Here is an 18,879-nt window from a genome sequence, read left to right as displayed (position 1 = left end):
TAGTGGCTGTTATTGTATTATCGTCGTAAAACTGACCAATAATGCTAATTCATGTATTGAAAGCAGTTTGGCAGGAGTAAATGTACTGATATAAGTTAAACACTGCCAGGTTACACAAATATTCATTTATATTTACAAAAAATCATCAAAAAGTAAGTTACTGAGGGGGTTGTGGGTGGGGAAGCGACTGTGCTGGACCCTTCAGTGGCAGGTAAGGACGGCTACTGAAGAAGGTCAGGTGGGGGCCTGGGTCTGCCTGCCATGAGGGGTCATGTAAAGGGCCGTCGCCAGAAGGTCACCGGAGGGTCAGGGGCCGCCTCCCTGCGCAGATACATTGTTTCCATATAATAATGTAAATAGTTACACTGAATTAAATAGGGTAACTCGTAATGTTCAAGTAATCTTCCCAACACTGCTTTTTATGTATTCGGGTTGTGTAAATGTGCATAATATAAATGTGACATAAATGTGTTCTAGCCTATGAGGTTGTTACGTCATGGTGCTTGGGTGTATTTTTGTTTTGCATCTTCTGTTCCTGCTGCAGACAGCCAGTATAAAAGGTGCCATCCACCCCGCCCGCCTCCCCTACATTTCCTGTTGGCATCACTTCCGGTTTCTTTTGTTCTAGGGGTACTGAGGGCATGCATGTTGCAGTGCAGCACTCAGCCAGGCTGGATCCTGGACCGTGGGTGCCATTCTGTGTTCATGGGTCACGGTGGCACATTTAAAAACTGACATTTAAGGTTTTCTTTTTTTTTATTTGCTTCAGAATTGAAAGTGTGGCATTTTCATTTTGGTTCAAGCTTTGCTTTATGATTGTTTTGTCTGTTATCTTGCTTAATTGGTTTCAGTGGTTTCTTTATCTCTCCAAGGACTCCTCCTCCCTGTCTGTGGTGACATCAGGGTGACATTGAGTGTGTGCAGCTGTCTGAGATGGCCTCTGTTCACACATAGCAAAAGGCTGCAGTCCGGATCTGCCCAAGGACATGCTGTTACCAAGACCAAATGACCACAGCCCACCCCCACCAGCAAAAACACACACACACACACACACACACACCTCTGCTTTACAGAAAAGCCTCATAAATTGATCACAGCAAAAGGACATGCAGACACACAGACAGACAGTCAGGCAGAGAGACAGACAGGTTTCAACACTCACCCTGCTGGGCGCACCCTCTAGGATGGAAAAGAGAGAAAGGGGATTGACGTCAGCATGGATAATAATAACAACGATTCCACAGCCAAGGTCAGCCTGGGAAAGCCTGTCCTGATGCAATAAAAACATGGGTATTGTGCTCGGAGAGTCTCTAATGTCCCAAGCCCTGTGGGAGAAAGTGTCACTCTCCAGACTCTCTCTGCTTCTATATGATGGCCTCTGAGTGACATTAGCAGTGTCATTTAGCCTTGGGTGGGATTTAGTTCCTGACTGAACAACCCACTAACACCACTGTTGCCAGAGTTCAATTCACACTGACACCTGTACAATGGCACTACACTGTACCATTCCAGCCCTAGTTATGTCTGGTCACATTCCTCATTTTCACTGTCTTATCAGTCCAACAATTAGGTGACATAACCCTGCCCTAAAACAATGTTGTGTAGCCATATCCAGACCTCAGGAAGAAAGTGGTGACCAGTGGCTCACCTCTCAGGTTTTCCGGGTCCAGGTGATTCCGCTCGTCCTTGGATGTCATGTGGGCAGAGACCCCCAGAGCTCCAGTGAGGGCCAGAAGCCCTGAGCTGGCCCCCAGCGACAGGCCTGATGGGTGGGGTGTGAGGGGGATGCCAGGGGCGTGGTGAGACAGGTGCTGGAGCTGCTGCTGCTATAGCACAGCCAGGGTGGCAGGTAGATGGAAGAATGACACACAAAATAACAACAATTAATAGCGGGAATAGTGTGTGTGTGTGTGTGCGTGCGTGCATGTGTTCTGTGCGTGTGTGTGTGTGTGCATGTGTTCTGTGCGTGTGTGTGTGTGTGCATGTGTTCTGTGCATGTGTGTGTGTGCATGTGTTCTGTGCGTGTCCGTGTGTGTTCTGTATGTGTGTTCGTGTGCATGTGTGTGTGTGCGTGTGTGTGCATGTGTTCTGTGTGTTTGTGCGTGTGTGTGTGCATGTGTTCTGTGCATGTGTGTGCGCATGTGTGCATGTGTTTGTGCGTGTCCGTGTGTGTTCTGTATGTGTGTGTGTTTGTGTGTGTGTGCGTGTGCATGTGTTCTGTGTGTGTGTGCGTGCACTCGTGTGTTCTGTGTGTGCATCTGTGTGTGTGCGCGTGTGTGTATGTGTGTGTGCATGTGTTCTGTGTGTTTGTGCGTGTGTGTGCGCATGTGTGCTTGTGTTTGTGCGTGTCCGTGTGTGTTCTGTATGTGTGTGCATGTGCGTCTGCGTGCGTGTGCATGTGTTCTGTGTGTGCATGTGTGTGTGTGCACGTGTGTGTATGTGTGTGTGTGTGTGTGTGTGTGTGCATGTGTTCTGTGTGTGCATGTGTGTGTGTGTGTGTGTGTGTGTGTGTTTGTGCATGTGTTGTGTGTGTGTGTGTGTGTGTGTGTGTTTTGTGTGTGTGTGTGTGTGCATGTGTTCTGTGTGTGCATGTATTCTGTGTGTTTGTGTGCACGTGTGTGTGTGTGTGTGTTTGTGCATGTGTTGTGTGTGTGTGTGTGTGTGTTCTGTGTGTGCATGTGCGTGTGCGCACGTGTGTGTATGTGTGTGCATGTATTCTGTGTGTTTGTGTGCACGTGTGTATGTGTGTGTGTGTGTGTGTGTGTGTGTGTGCATGTGTTGTGTGTGTGTGTATGTGTGTAAATAAGAGCAAGAGAAAGACTCACCCCAATGATTGTATTTAACTCTGCCATAGTGACCTGCTTTGCTCTCTCTACCGCCTGCACAACCTGCTGCTGATGCTGCAAACACAAAATGTGTTTATATTAAACAATAACTACACACACAGAATTATATAACTGAAAGCACTGAAGCAAACATGAACTGTCAATAAGCACGGAAGAAAGGAAGAGAATGGACCATGTTTAGTTACTCAAGTTGTGCTCTGGTCTTATCTTAGCAGCACAGAGCTAACCTTGTGTTGTTTGGTCATATTATCTTAATATAATCTTAATATTACTGACCATTTGTCAGTAAACTGGGGCAACTGTAAGTGTAATGGTCAGGACTGGATGAACACTGTAGTGTCTGTAGTGTCTGTTTTAGCTTGTAGAGCCACATTCATTTAATCCAAGTCTGCAGCCAGTTCACATTTGGCCTTAAATAAAGACACATAACAATCAATACATACAATCACCCTGAATGTGGCTCATAAAATGACTTTTTATCCTGAGGATCAGAACTAAGGACAGTTCAGCGGTATGACCAGTTATTTCATGACTTTCATAAGCAGAGATCATATAAAACACTCATTACAACATATTATACTCAGGAAGTTGCTGAGTAGAATGTCAGTTTCCATTCCATTTGAAATGAAGTGATTGTCATTGTGACACACATCAGCACAGCACACGGTGACACAGTGAAATTTGTCCTCTGTATTTAACCATCACCCTGAGTGAGCAGTGGGCGGCCATGACAGGCGCCCGGGGAGCAGTGTGTGGGGAGGGTGCTTTGCTCAGTGACACCTCAGTGGCACCTTGGCAGATCGGGATTCGAACTGGCAACCTTCTGATTACGGGGCCGCTTCCTTAACCACTAGGCCACCACTGCCCCCGCTAGGCCACCACTGCCCCTATAATGCTGATATACAAGCTCAATTCAGATTCACCCAGACCAATTCTGATAACCCTACAACACAATGTCTTCATTGTGCACACAATGTGTCCTCTGCTTTTAACCCCTAGCGGTTATAAGAAAGCGGCCCCATAATCAGAAGGTTGCTGGTTCGAATCCAGGTCCCTCAAGGTGCCACTGAAGTGCCACTGAGCAAAGTACCGTCCCCACACACTGCTCCCCGAGCGCCTGTCATGGCTGCCCACTGCTCACCAAGGGTGATGGTTAAATGTGGAGGACACATTTCACAGTGTGCACCGTGTGCTGTGCTGCTGTGTATCACAATGACAATCACTTCACTTTCATAAAGGTACATTTACCTTAATGGCATTTATCCTGTCAGAACTCCACAAACACACAAACTATTTAGAACAGGGAACACACACCCAAATACACAAATGGTGGACATTACCAGACTCCCCCAAACTGCAGCCTCTTCAAAAGCCATTTTAACAAGTAAAATCCCATTTCCAGCTGCTAATGAGAAAATTTGTTCCACCACCCTGTTCTAGAACGGAACACTCATCTCACAAGCTCTGCCACACAGGTGAGGAGGTGTAGTGTGGCAGGTGGAGGTGGGTTACGCAGGAAAGTCTCACCTCCTGTGAGAGGAAAGGAATAATCTGGGCACAGATGGCACTGAGACGTTTCACAATCTCTGCCTGGAACACACACACACACACACACGGAATGAGTTATATCATTTCAAACACAGAATACACACATTTTTACAATCATTTTCACACTTGTCTCTATACCATTTTTACTTTTTAAAAACAAAATTACCATACTTACATCACTAAAACGTCTTTTCAATAAGCATTCTATAGCAACTTCTATAACAACTTTGCAAAATTCATAAAAAACACCACCAGCAAAATTCTGTACAATTCCGACATTTTATGCAGACATTTAGATACTCAGTTCAGACGATAACAAAACTGAAATGATTTGAATGGAAGTATGTATTGGTAAAAGGTATTGGTATTCAGACATGTGTAAAGATGACTGTAATAAAAGAGTCACAGACATTCATAGCAATACACCTACCTACATCTAACCCTACACTGAATGATGTAATTGTGTAGGACTGGAGTCGGCCTGCACTGCCAGGTCCACATGGGATAATAAACATCATTTTAAATGTTTAGTGAGCTCCACTGGGCTCCACCAAATAGACTCTGATGTCACCACCATGCAGATGACTTGGCTCTTGGCTCTGCTGATGAACAATGGCAGCAGCTGAAGCTCAGATCTCAGCCCTGGCACACACTTCAAACAAAACCATACTATGCCAAAATTAAAATGAGGTGGTGTTGGTGCGTGTGTATTTTTGCATACATGCAAAAGGAGTTGGCATATGTGTACTGTGGGGAAAAAATGTATTTCTAAGTCAAGTGATTGTCATTGTGAAACAGCACAGCACGTTGACACAACAAAATGTGTCCACTGCATTTAACCATCACCTTAGTGAGCAGTGGGCAGCCATGAAAAGCGCCCAGGGAGCAGTGTGTGGGGACGATGCTTTGTCCATACACACAGTGGCACCTCAAGTGGCACCTTGGAGGTTTGTGATTCAAACCCACAACCTTTTGATTATGGGTCCAAATTATAGGTTCTGTAATTGTCATCATGTACACTTCAAATGTGAAAACAGAAAGTAAAAAAATGTTAAAGAAAATAAACATTTGGTCAATAGCAAAAGTTCACCTCAATAATTTCTAATGTAACTTTTGTTGGCAATGACAAAAATCAAATGTGTTCTGTAGGTCTTCAACAGGTTTGCATACATTGGTATTTTGGCCCATTTTTCCATGCGAATCTTCTCAGGAGCTGAGATGTTTTGGGGCTGTTACTGGACACATATTCTATATTGGAATGAGGTCTGGAGACTGGCTAGGCTATTCTAGAACCTTGTAATTATTTTTATGTAGTCACTCCTTTGCTGCTCAGGTGATGTGTTTGGGATCATTGTCATTGTCATCTTCATCTCTCACTGATAAAATATTTTCTTAAAATCTCACAATGCATGGCCCCATTCATCCTTTCCTTAATACGGATCAGTTGTCCTGTCCCCTTTGCAGAAAACAGCTCCAACGCATTATGTTTCCACCCCACATGACATTCTCCTAATCTTCCTCTGGACCAAACTTTAAACAGGCCTGGACATGTGCGGGATTAAGCAGGGGGATCTCTCGAGTGCTGCAGGATTTTAATCCCTGACGATGTAGTGTGTTACTAATAGTAACCTTTGTTACTGTGGTCCCAGCACTCTTCACGTCATTGACCAATTTCACCCGTGTAGTTCTGGGCTGTTTCCTCATAATTTGTACCCAAAGAGGTGAGATCTTGCATGGAGCACAAAATTGAGAGAGATTGTCAGTAGTGATGATAAACACCATGAAACCGGGCTTCGTCTGCCACGCCCCCCGTCTTGATACATGCTTCAGAGCTTCATATGCCCATGACAAGGGTCAGGGATTCAATTTTACTTTACTTTATTTTGCAGACGCTTTTATCCCAAGCGACTTACAGGAGGCCACCAGCAATTCTCGTTTACAAAACTAAGAGCCCTGATAAGGCCGAACTTGTTAGAAAAAGAACATGCTCGGGAAATTGTTAAGTGCTAGATGAAGAAACTTTTTTTTTATTATTTATTTTGTGCAGTGTGTATGCATGTGCGTGTGTAAGTGTTAGATTTGTCTGGAGGGCTGTCTGGCCCCCCAAAGAAATGCCACCCCACACCATTACTGACCGTAATAATTCTAATAATTGCTCCAACAGTTGATCTCTTCTGACCAAGCGGCTTGCCTCATCCCGGTCTTGTGCAGGAGTACAATCTTGACCTCTCTCAACTTTTTAAGTGGGGCAACTTGCTCAATTGCTAGCTGCCAAATACATTGCTCAAAAAATAAAAATAGGGAACACAACACAATGCAACTCCAAGTCAATCACACTTCTGTGAAATCAAACTGTCTATTTATGAAGCAACACTGATTGACAGTCAATTTGACATGCTATTTTGTAAGTGGAATAGTGGTGGCCTAGCAGTAAGGAAGCGGACCCGTAATCTGAAGGTGGCCAGTTCCAAACCACCACTGAGCAAAGCACCGCCCCCACACACTGCCACCTTTCATGGCTGCTCACTACTCACAGAGGGTGAAGGGTTAAAAGCACAGGTGGTGACCACAGACAACTTCTCAGTTCCTATCCTTTCTGGTTGATGTTTTTTGACACTGTTGAATGGTCACATCACTGCAAGCTGTGGCAAGAAGGTTTGTTGTGTCTGTCAGTGTAGTGTCCAGAGCATGGAGGTGCCACCAGGAAACAGGCCAGAACATCAAGGCACGTGGAGGAGGCCGTCGGAGGGTAACAACCCAGCAGCAGGACCACTACCTCCACCTTTGTACAAGGAGGAACAAGATGAGCACTGCCAGAACCCTGCAAAATGACCTCCATCAGGTCACAAATGTGCATGTGTCTGCTCAAACATTCAGAAAGAGACTCCATGAGGGTGGTATGAGAGCCTGATGTCCACAGGTGGGGGTTGTGATTACAGACCAACACCACAGAGAACACCAAGATTGGCAAATTCGCCACTGGCGCTCTGTGCTCTTCACAGATGAAATGTGTGACAGACGTGAGAGACTGGAGACTCTGTGGAGAACATCTGCTACCTGCAATATCCTCCAGCACGACCAGTTTGGCAGTGGGTAAGTAATGGTGTGGGGTGGCCAGACAGCCCTCCTTGTGCTCGACAGAGGTAGCTGGTCCACCATTAGGTACCGAGATGAGAGCCTCAGTTCCCTTGTGAGACCAAATTTATTTAGATTTATGCCATTTTGACGTTGACTGTATTGAAGTACTATATTTTTTACAAAAGAACAATTACACAGATACATGTACACACTGCTTCAAACCCTCCACTGTTGACGTTTTGCTGAACTCCTCATGTTCTCTACAATTCTCCTTCGGGCTCTCTTTTGTTATTTTTGGAACTTTCTTAAACCAAGTTTCAGTCTAAAAACACTACATAAAGTTGGAAACAGTGATGTATTCATACACACCTTCTCTGTGTGTAGTGGTTCCACTATAAGCAGCCTAACTTGCTTTTAGGGGTTCAGCACAAAAGGCCACAAACGTGAAAGTGTGGCCTTTTGTGCTGATTATTTGTGCACCTATTAAAGGCAAATATTTGTGACGGATGGCGCTCTAATCACCCAGTGATTGCAGCCAGGGGCTGAGAGCTGCTCACTAAAAGCTCTGCTTTTACTCCCTCTGTCTTGCTCTCCTTATCTGTTCCCTGTTGTTCCCTTTTTTCTACGGTTCTCTTCTCTTTCCGGGCCGGGCGCCAGCATCCCACCCTCCACCACACACTCTGATTAATGGCATCTCTATTCAGGAAGGGGAAGAACACAACAAGAGCAAGGCATAAAACAGACAGAAACTGTCACTCTCTCTTCCACACAAAAACATAGCCATTATATTGGAGCAAAAGCAGGAACAGAAAGACAACTGAAGAAAATGAGAGAAAAGACACTATAAATACACAAGTTATGACTGATCTATTCAGATTTCATTTCCATCTATATCAGGGTGACCTAAAATGGAATCATGGAAACAAACACACCTCAACACTACTCCTGACTTCATATTTATTTCTTTATTAAAATACAGTAAATCTAGAACTTCTTTAAAAAAAAAAAAAATCCTTATTCCTTTTCAAAATTCCTACATTAACACTGATTACAGATGGACTCACACTCCCATGATGCCACGTCAGCATATTCACCAACACTCGTTCACTCGCTTTTCCTGTTTTATCTGCACATACAGTCACTATACTGACATTCATATTTACACTCTTCACTCCTGCAGCGTCACACTACCTGCAGTCACCACTGCTACAATAAGGCAGGTCCTGGCCACACACACACACACAGCTGGCACAGAAGATGTTTACAATACGCACATATGCACACACACACCCAGAGCAAGAGGCAGCATGCATCTGCACCTACAACAAACCCATTATGCTGAAAAGCGAGTCTACAACTGTGGGATTTTTATCTCTCTCTCTCCTCTCATCTGCACTCATTCACTCTTATTATTCACAAATGAGCTCTGTTACACACACACATTCAAAGGACAGATGTTCAAGCCGCACAGAGTTGAAGTGGTTTGAACAAACTCCAGACATGATTACACACACACACACAAACATACAAATGCAGGCATGGGTTTGTGGGTCAGCTCCCTTTGGCTGACCCACATACACAAAGAGAAAAAGAGAAGGATTGTAAAACTGCTAGAGTTAGAGGGGAGGAAGGTGCAGAACGAGGAGAGATGGAATCATATCAAAGAGCAAAATGAGTCTGCAGGAAAAAACAAGTATACACAAGGACTGACACACACACACATATGTTTATACATAAGCACAGAGAATGAATATGTACACACACAGACACACACATATATGCGGAACATATATGCTATCCCCAACTATGCAGCTGGACCATGGGTCATTAGATGTAAAATCTGCATGTAGCTCAGTGGAGACCCATCACCCCCCGGGGTCACTGCAGAACAGATCAACCCTCAGACATCAGACTGCATGAGAAAAGAAGAGAATCCATGGAGCCATTCATGATTCATCACTCCTTACTGCAGCTCAAAGCGGCATGTCATCTCTCTCTCACTCCTCACTCTACTCTGCCCCAGGCACACACTCACTCGTAAAATACACTCTTACACTTAAACACACACTAACACACACATGAACATAACCAGAGATCCAGAGACACACACATACACACTGAGGTAAACAGTGCTTCATTTCTAAATGACCATTTGAGGACTAGTATGGTGACCAGTGCAGACTGGTCCAACATTGCACACAACCATACAGCACTTACTCAGTTTTTACATGAGATAAAGAAGAGGCTCAGATGTGACTGTTCTATGAGACCATGTCCTCACCAAACACCCACACACACACATCTACAACAAAAGAAATAAAACAGACTATTCAACACCGGGTGCAAATACCTATACACATTGTATGTGTAACTAATGGGGCAGTGGTGGCCTAGCGGTTAAGGAAGCGGGCCTGTAATCAGAAGGTTGCCGGTTCGAATCCCGATCCGCCAAGGTACCACTGAGGTGCCACTGAGCAAAGCACCGTCCCCACACACTGCTCCCCGGGCGCCGGTCATGGCTGCCCACTGCTCACTCAGGGTGATGGGTTAAATGCAGAGGACAAATTTCACTGTGTGCACCGTGTGCTGTGCTGCTGTGTATCACATGTGACAATCACTTCACTTTACTTTAATGTATAATTAGTCCGAAGCAAAAATCACTTAGTGTTTTTTAATAGATTTGTATCTTGTAATTAATTTTCTTATTATCAACATTACTGAAATGTAATTTCTTATTTGGTCCTCACAAAGATATTAACACATACACTCCCTCTCAGTAGCCCATGTCTCACCTCTTTCAGCTGTGTGTGTCTGACCTATTTCACTCCCATCTCCACTTGTGTGTGTGTGTGTGTGTGTGTGTGTGTGTGTGTGTGTGTGTGTGTGTGTCGTGGGGGACAGCCCCACCCCCACCTCCACCTCCAACCCTCACCGGAAACATGTTCGAGTTACTGCTGGCTATGCGGACCAAGCTCACACTCCTCTGGAACAGGGACTGTATGGCCCTTAACATACTCCTGGAGCGCCCCCCATAGGGTGCCCCTGGGGACAATGTTGTAAGACTTCTCCAAATCCACAAAACATATGTGAATTGGTTGGGCAAATTCCCATGCCCCCTCCATCACCCGAGCAAGGGTAAAGATCTGGTCCACAGTTCCACGGCAAGAAAAACCACATTGCTCCTCCTCAATCTGAGATTCAACTATCCACGACTATCGGATCATCCTCTCCAGTACCTTGGAGCAGACCTTTCCAGGGAGGTTGAGGAGTGTGATTCCCCTATAGTTGGAAAACACCCTCTGGTCCCCCTTGTAAAAAATGGGGACCACCATCCCAGTCTGCCCCCAATGTCCACGCAATGTTGCAGAGACGTGTCATCCACGACAGCCCTACAACATCCATAGCCATGAGATACCCAGGAAAGATCTCACCCACCCCCGGGGCCTGAGATTGGACAGTCCATATCCAGGTATCCTCCTCGGAGTGTTCGTTGGTGGGATTGAGTTCACGTCAGCAGCTCCCCATCCCCACTGTAAACAGAGTGAGCGAGTTGCTGCCTTCCTCTCCTGTTTTTGCTTGTTCCCCTGCCTCTTTCATCCTTCCTTCTTTCTTCCTGTCCAAACCCCTCTGTCCCGACAGTCCCAGTCCCCGTCTCGAATGCTGCTGTGAGAAGTGAGTCTCATACCTGTTTGTGCATCTCAATATTCAGGCCATAGGACATTTCGTAGTACTGTGGGAAACAAAAATGAATTAATACAGATTTCAGATAAAAAACAACAACTCAGCAGTGTGTGTTTTGTATTAGTTTCTTTGTGAGAAAAAGTGGGGATATTTTAAGGATATCAATAAAGAACATTTATATTTAAAGAAAATCTGTGTCTGTGTATGTTCAGGGAATCATCTGTATATCATATCAACACCCACATGACCGACATGAAGTGAAAGATGTCCTTCAGTTTGAATTCTGTGTAGATGACTGTAAACAGGCCAAATGACTGGATCAAAATGATACGTATATGTGAGACTGGGACTGTGGACTGACCAATGCGTCCCAATGATGCTGGCCTGTCACCGGGCCTGCAGTGTGACGTATGACAGGCTGACAGGACATTCTGGGTGATAAATGAATCTGTCTGACTGTATTGTGAAGGTTAGGTGTTCAAGGCGGAGCACGTTATATAATGCTCCATCATCCCCATCTGTATAATCCTCAAAATCGGGGTGTGTTGTTTCTGTGGCGATACATAATGTGTATTCAAGTATGAGGAAACTGACCTTATTTTGTGAATTCATCTTCAAATGGTTTGATGAAGACAGTTTGGGTTTTGGCAATGCACCCACTAGCTCTAGTCATTGGCAACTCAATAGTTGGAAACTTGAGGATAGCGGCACCAGCAAATAAAACCAGAAATAACTAAAGATAACTTTATAGAGATGCTCAAATGGCTCAAACGATGTCCAAATCAGCTCTTGTCCATTACCGCAGTTTTGCCGTAGCGACGAGACCTGCAGCAGGCTCCATTTAGGGGGAAGCCTGGTCTTTCTAGATGAGATGGCATCCACCCCAACTCCGTTATCTAAAAATCTGGCTCATGGGGCAGTGGTGGCCTAGCGGTCAAGGAAGTGGCCCCGTAAACAGAAGCTTGCCGGTTGGAATCCCGAGCCATCAAGGTGCCACTGAGCAAAGCACCGTCCCCACACACTGCTCCCCGGGTGCTACTGGTCCTGCTTTGTGGGATTAAGGGAATAGCTCTCTCCTGGTTCTAACCAGATTTAATGGATCGAATTCAAATTTCAAATTCAAATTTTATTTGTCACATACACAGTCATACATGGTATGATATGCAGTGAAATGCTTGTAATGCTTAGATCGGTATCAGTTTGTGGACATTAATGGTGATTCGTGGAGTTTGGTGTTCCACAAGTTTCCATTTTAGGGCATTGTTTTTTTCTTATACATGTTACCTTTAGGTCACGTTATGCACAAACACAGAATTAACTTTCACTGCTACACCATGACAGATTGCCAGATAAGTGTCTGAAGGACATTAGACAGTGGATGCTCATCAACCTTTTTCTGTTAAACCTTGAGAAGACAGAAGCTCTTGTACTTGGGCATCATGAAGCCAAACGTAAACTCTCTGACTACATCATAACTGTCATAACTACATCTCACCAAGTACAGAAGTGAAGGATCTAGGTGCCCTTACTAACGCAGTCTCTCATTCGATTCATAAAGATTCTTTCAACTCAATGCATGAAAAGTTGGTCCATGCTTTTATTACATCAAGGTTAGAATACTGCAACGCATTACTGTCTGGATGTTCTAGTAGGTGCATGAGTACATTTTTTATTTACATTTACAGCATTTATCAGACACCCTTAACCAGAGTGACTTACAATCAGTAGTTACAGGGGACAGTCTCCCAGGAGCAATTTAGGGTTAAGTGTCTTGCTCAGGGACACAATGGTAGTAAGGGGGATTCGCAAATATTGTCAAGACAACAGTACCAGTGCCTGGGATGCAAATTGTTAAGTCTCAAGCCAGTTTTTATTCATTTTTGTTTGAGGTTCTCTGCAGGCAGACAGTTCAGATGGGTCTAATGCTCTCAGAACAGACACACAATCCCTCTGTACATTTGGCCTTTTCCCTTTGGTCCAAATCCAGGCTGTCCACTGTCATGTGGCCAGACATGTTTCATCAAGGAGTAAATCATTCTCAAATAATCCTCCTCATCCTCCTTCTGAATCTTTCTCTTCACCTCTCCCTTTCCCTGAGATTATTTTCTCCTGTCTTTCTCCCGCTTTATATTCTTCCTTTCTCTTTCCTCATTCGATGACCACCTCTTCCACTCTCTCTCTCCTTGTTTTTCTCTGTCTCCTTCTGACTCACTGTGTCTGTGTGTGTGTATGTGTCTGACAAGTGAAGTGAAGATGGAGGAATCTGAGTCAGTGTGTGTGTGTGTGAGTATCTGCTGATGTGTGGATAAATGTATGTGTGTCTATGTTTCTGAATGTAAATCATGTGCAAATGTCCTCAAAAAAGTTGGCAAACCTAGAAATTAGTTGGTTTCCACTCAGAATTCGAGTGAAATGAAAGTATAAAGGTAGAGTTGTAGTTGAATATTTGGTGTTTTTTAGTATAGTTAATTCGAGTGAATGTGTGGGTAGAAATACTGCTCCTCACACATCAACGTAATCCAGCGGTACTTGGTCAGCAGACACGTGCTGGGTTTGGTGTAATCATCATGTGGAAAATGTGGGAAATGCACTGGGAATACTTTTACAACTGTAAACAAAGCGCGAAGAGAACTGAGGATGTGAAATACGGCAAAAAAGAAATACTGTATTATAATAATAATAATAATAATAATAATGCGATTAGACAAGTGGAAATAATGTCAAAACAAAAATTAAGAGACAGTATAGTTATGTTGCAAACCCCATGTAGTCTCCTTTTTATCCACATGTAGTGTGAGTATGTGTGTGCAGGCATGAGGGTTATCCGAGCTTCTCTTCCTGAAGAGAGGCGTGTGTGTCAGGCTGAATCAGATGGATGAGTGTGGAGCAGTGCATTAAACCATCTCCCTCCCTCCATCTCTTCTGCTCCTCATCTCTCCCGTCCCCTTTTCTCTCTCATTTGCTCTCTCTGTTCCTCTCCATGTGTCTTCTTCTGCCTGTCTCTCCCTCTGTCATCATTCTTTCTTCCCCTTTTTCTCTTTTGTTTCTTTCAGATGTAGTTTCTTTAATCATGATTAAAGAAAGGAGCTCTGGTATTATATAAAAAACAGAGAAACCTGTCCGGATGTAGACCTCTAGGTTTTCTTCTCCATCCCTCTGTCTCTCACTGCTCCATTTGTTCAGCGTTTCCGGAACTCGGCAGTCCCACAGCTCTGTGTTTGTATGTCAGTAGCAATGCTGCCGCAATATTTACATTCATAATGTTCATAATGTTCAAGTCGTCAATCCATTTTGTCGGGCCAATGGTGTGATGTTTAAACTCACACCTCCAAAAATGAAGCTGCTGCTTGGCCACTGAAACGCATCTTAGCCAAATCTGCATTTCCAGTTCGGAATTTCCAGAAACGGTTCACACATGGACTCTCAAGGACTCTGCAGCAACAAAGGCGCTCCTTCACTGGATTACACTCTTTACATCTCCATGACAGTTCATGATATAAAACCTGGAGTATCAGACGGAGTGCATATCTTACTGCATATACACTAAGAAATATTTCCAATGATGCAGCTGACAGGGCATGTATGTGATGGCATCGTGTGAATGTGACACCCAGCGATGCTTGTTTAATATGTAAGTGGGGCACGGAAGATCCTCCTCTCCCAATGCTGGCTGCTTGACTCCACCCCCCATGTCCCACAACAGCTGGTTCATATCACATTCATCACCACCCTCCATCTGTGCCAGTACTCTGGCTTTCGTCTCCCTGAGTCTGAGGTCAGAGGAAGCTGGGATAACATCACTGCAACATGGGCACCACAGCCGATACACACTCAATATCCATCATTCACACCCAATTTTACACAAGCAGAAAAGTGACATACCACAGCGCACAGTGAATTGTGTCCTCCAAACCTTAACCCATTTCTTCCACGCAACGTAAACGTCTCAGGCCTTCACTATCATCACTAGCATGCAGTCATGTCACACTCACCATGATGTAATGTCTCTGCATCTCTGTCTTCTCACTGGCCAGTTTCTCACACTCCAACTTCAGACTGCAACATGATACAAGTTGCTGTTCACACACACAATCCTGATTATAGAAAGGTCAGCGACGCACTAAACCTTTACTGCACACAGGATGAAAAATCCTCATCCGAGCAGGTAATTGTGTTTCTACTTATGATCATCAGTAATTCTGCACCAGTCCAGCCAGAGCTCACCTGTGGTACTGAGCCTGCAGGAACTGGAACTCCTCTTTTATGCGATCCAGTGTCTCCAGCACAGTGAACTTAAAGGACTGTCCTGCCTGCAATGGAACCTGGAGGGAAGGAGGAGGGACAGAGGTCATCCACTTATAAAATTCATGTTAAAACATTATAATGTTCATCAGAAGTTAATTAGTTTAAAGATAGTCAAACACATGTTTTGAATTGTAGAGCTGAACTGCACATTAAACAGACTTTCATACTTTGTACACAGTGATGCTAGTTTTGGTACAGCTTTATTCGTGATTATATACCACACTAAAACTCTCACTTTCCATAACCACATAGTCATACTCATGGCTGCAATGTGCAAACTTTGCACACACAAGGTCTAGTTCCATATTTAAAATACCAACTTTCAAGGCAGCCACACAGTTTACCAGGTCCTATTTATTTAGGGATGTATGGATGGTTTGTGATTGGGTACCTGCTATATAGTAACTACATACTTGTCTCCACTTGTCAGGAACCCATCAGGACAAGGAGAAAAGGACTCAAGCGAACAACCAACATAAACCAAAAATATAGAGACCGTGAAGCAATACAAAAGAGTGTTAAAACATTACTGACCACAGCCGACATGGACATAACACATCAGGATACAATCAGGTAATCAGGGTGACTTCAGACAAGCACAACTCTGATACGGAACATGGACCTGCAGCACCCAAGAAAGTCAGGTTTGTGAGGCAAATAACTAGAACTGGTCTGGTGTATAGGGCTTTTAAATTGACCAAAAATGAGGAAAATGGATGAAGGATATATATAATTACAGTAATCCTATCTTTAAAATCCATGCGAGTTGTCATTAAATGTAAAAAGGTGATCTGCCCCCATTTCTACAGTGGATTTACGGTGGTGTGAAAAAGTGGAAAGAAGTGCAGAGGCGGGACATTCTGGGAACAAGGATTTATTAACAATAATGAAACAACGCCGCGATGGCCGAAAACAGGGAAAATAAAGGGGAGAACGAAAAGTAGCCCGCAGGCGTGTGGCGATTTCCAGATCTCAAATCAACAGTTGCAAGATCCACAAAGAAGGTCAAGTTTATAAAAGAATGTCGGAGCCACCGATGGGTGGCTGCCAGGCGCCTCTTATCCAGTCTCTGGATTGGGCACAGGTGATGTCTCAAAAGAATATTAAATATTAGTCAAACACAAGTAATGTAACCAAACCTACAAGTGATTGCCCCTATTAAAACGTAAGCTAACATCACACCGGAGTTCAACATTTCTAGCCACTCCCAGGCCTGACATGCAAAGAACCACCACCCGTTTCACCCATTCATCCAATATGATCAATTCAACTACAGTCAACCTTTCTCCCCTCATACCCCTTATCTTCCACTCCTCTTTTTATCCCTCCATCCTCCAATTCACCCCCATGCATTTTACAGAGCAATAATGCTCACACTTTCATCCCTCCAACCACCACACATTTAATCCATTAATCCAATGTGAGCAATTCAACCACAATCGACCTTTTTCACTCCTCCCCCTAACCTCCATTCGTCTGTTCATCCCTCCATCCTCTCATTAAGCCCCATGCATTTTACAGAGTAACAATGGTCACACATTTTCCTTCCAACCAGCACACATTTCACTAATTCAACCAGTGTAAGTAATTGAACCAATATTAACTTTTCTCCCCTCATCCCCTTATACTCCCTACATCCACCAATTTTCCCCCATGCATTTTATAGTGCAACAGTGGACACACTTTTAGCCATCCGACCACCACCCAAAAGGTTCAGAAGGCCGCTCGGCGGTGGTTGAGGGAACACATGGTGTAGGAGTAGAGTCAGTGGATACCATGGCATACTCATATTTGAAGGAGGCTGGCAAAAAAAGGGTTGACATGGTGAGGGCTGATTGATCCGATGCCTTGGCTGAGACATATTCGTTGGGCAGGAAATCGGTTGGCAACATTGGCATCCAAAACAAGAATCAGGCAAAGTCAAATCCATGAGAATAGTCAGGCAAAGGAGGTTGATGTGAAGCAGAAAAAAACAGCAACGAGGGACAAAACCGCATGATGAGCAGGCACTGAGCAAGATGGCCGCCGGATGTTTCTAAAAACGCAGATCCCATCCTTGTCTGCTTTCAGGTGGCCAGCAGTGGTGGGGCAAGGGCAAAAGCAGTCTCTGAGGTCTCTGGATTGTGGGTGGCACAGGTGGCGATACCACATATTCTGTGTATAGGGTGGTAGTAGCCTAGTGGGGAACACACTCGCCTATGAACCAGAAGGTTCAAATCCCACTTACTACCATCGCGTCCCTGAGCAAGACACTTAAACTTGCTCCAGGGACGGACTGTCCCTGTAACTACTGATTGTAAGTCTGATAAATGCTGTAAATGTGACGTTGCTTGAGAGACCAGGCCACCAGAACATACTCTCAATGAGTTCTTGGGTCCTACTTTGTCCAGGGTGTCCAGATAGTGAAGCATTGTGCAGTACATTTATATTTACATACAATGTAAAGTTACAGGTACAGTTCCACAGGAGCAAATTTTTTTTTTATTAAAGTGAAGTGATTGTCATTGTGATACACAGCACACAGTGAAAATTGTCCTCTGCATTTAACCCATCACCCTTAGTGAGCAGAGCGCAGCCATGACAGGCGCCCGGGGAGCAGTGTGTGGGGTCGCTGCTTTGCTCAGTGGCACCTCAGTGACACCTTGGCGGCAACCTTCTGATTACGGGGCTGCTTCCTTAACCGCTTGGCAACCACTGCCCCACTGCCCCAACTATTGCTCTGGTATACAATGGTAGTAAGTGGGATTTGAACCTGGGTCTTCTGGTTTATAGGCGAGTGTGTTACCCACTAGGCTACTACCACCCCACCATCAGCGTTGGCAGTACTTGGGGGCGAAGGGATGTAGGAACTAGGGTTCTGTCGTGAGGGGCGTTGGGAGGTGGTGGTTCCTGGGCATGGCCAGTAATCACTTCCTGGAGGAGGCTCCACTGCACTGGTGCAAGGATGATTTGGCCACTAAGCCGGTGGCCAAGAGTTCATGATTTCCCACATCGTAGTTTTGTTCTGCTAACGTCAGTCAGCGTGAAAATAAGGTTTTGGGTTGTGCTACTTGGCTGTAGTTTCTCATGAATCACCGATTCTGATTCAGAATCACTGATGCAGCTGATGAACAGAGACAGGGACAGGCCACTCAGGGCTGGGCTGAGGAGGCAACATCAGTCTCCAAAACAAGGCAAGGGCAAATCCGTGAGAATGGTCAGGATGCAGGATCAGGCAAGGAAAAAGGACAGCTGCAACGAGGGACAAAACCACATGATGAGTGGGTGCTGACCCCACCCTCATCTGCTTCTGGGTGATAACTGATAATGTAACGTATCGAAGTGATGAAAATAAAAAGATTAAAGAGACTGTAATCGATCTCCAGGCCCACAGCATGAGTGATAACCTGGTATTTTCAGCCATCTTGAAATCTTGAAAGAT

The 18,879-nt window shown here is 44.6% G+C and overlaps 1 protein-coding gene across 2 annotated transcripts in view; it reads right to left on the bottom strand.

The window, feature by feature from the left end:
* Positions 1-18,879, bottom strand: part of tle2b (TLE family member 2, transcriptional corepressor b) — a 53,570-nt gene that overhangs the window by 22,980 nt on the left and 11,711 nt on the right. Inside the window, exons 3-9 of one of the 2 annotated variants that reach the window (XM_028999687.1) lie at positions 15,378-15,475; positions 15,146-15,209; positions 11,158-11,202; positions 4,374-4,436; positions 2,826-2,900; positions 1,649-1,826; positions 1,163-1,179 (exon numbers count right to left, since the gene is read on the bottom strand). In XM_028999687.1, coding sequence (XP_028855520.1) covers positions 1,163-1,179; positions 1,649-1,826; positions 2,826-2,900; positions 4,374-4,436; positions 11,158-11,202; positions 15,146-15,209; positions 15,378-15,475 — 540 coding nt within the window. The remainder of the gene's footprint in view (positions 1-1,162; positions 1,180-1,648; positions 1,827-2,825; positions 2,901-4,373; positions 4,437-11,157; positions 11,203-15,145; positions 15,210-15,377; positions 15,476-18,879) is intronic. The other variant, XM_028999688.1, reaches the window with a different exon arrangement.

This window comes from Denticeps clupeoides, chromosome 13 (genome assembly GCF_900700375.1).
Source record: "Denticeps clupeoides chromosome 13, fDenClu1.1, whole genome shotgun sequence".
Lineage (NCBI taxonomy): Eukaryota > Metazoa > Chordata > Actinopteri > Clupeiformes > Denticipitidae > Denticeps > Denticeps clupeoides.
The sequence above is the reverse complement of the archived record's forward strand: the minus strand, read 5'-3'. Positions and strand labels throughout refer to the sequence as shown.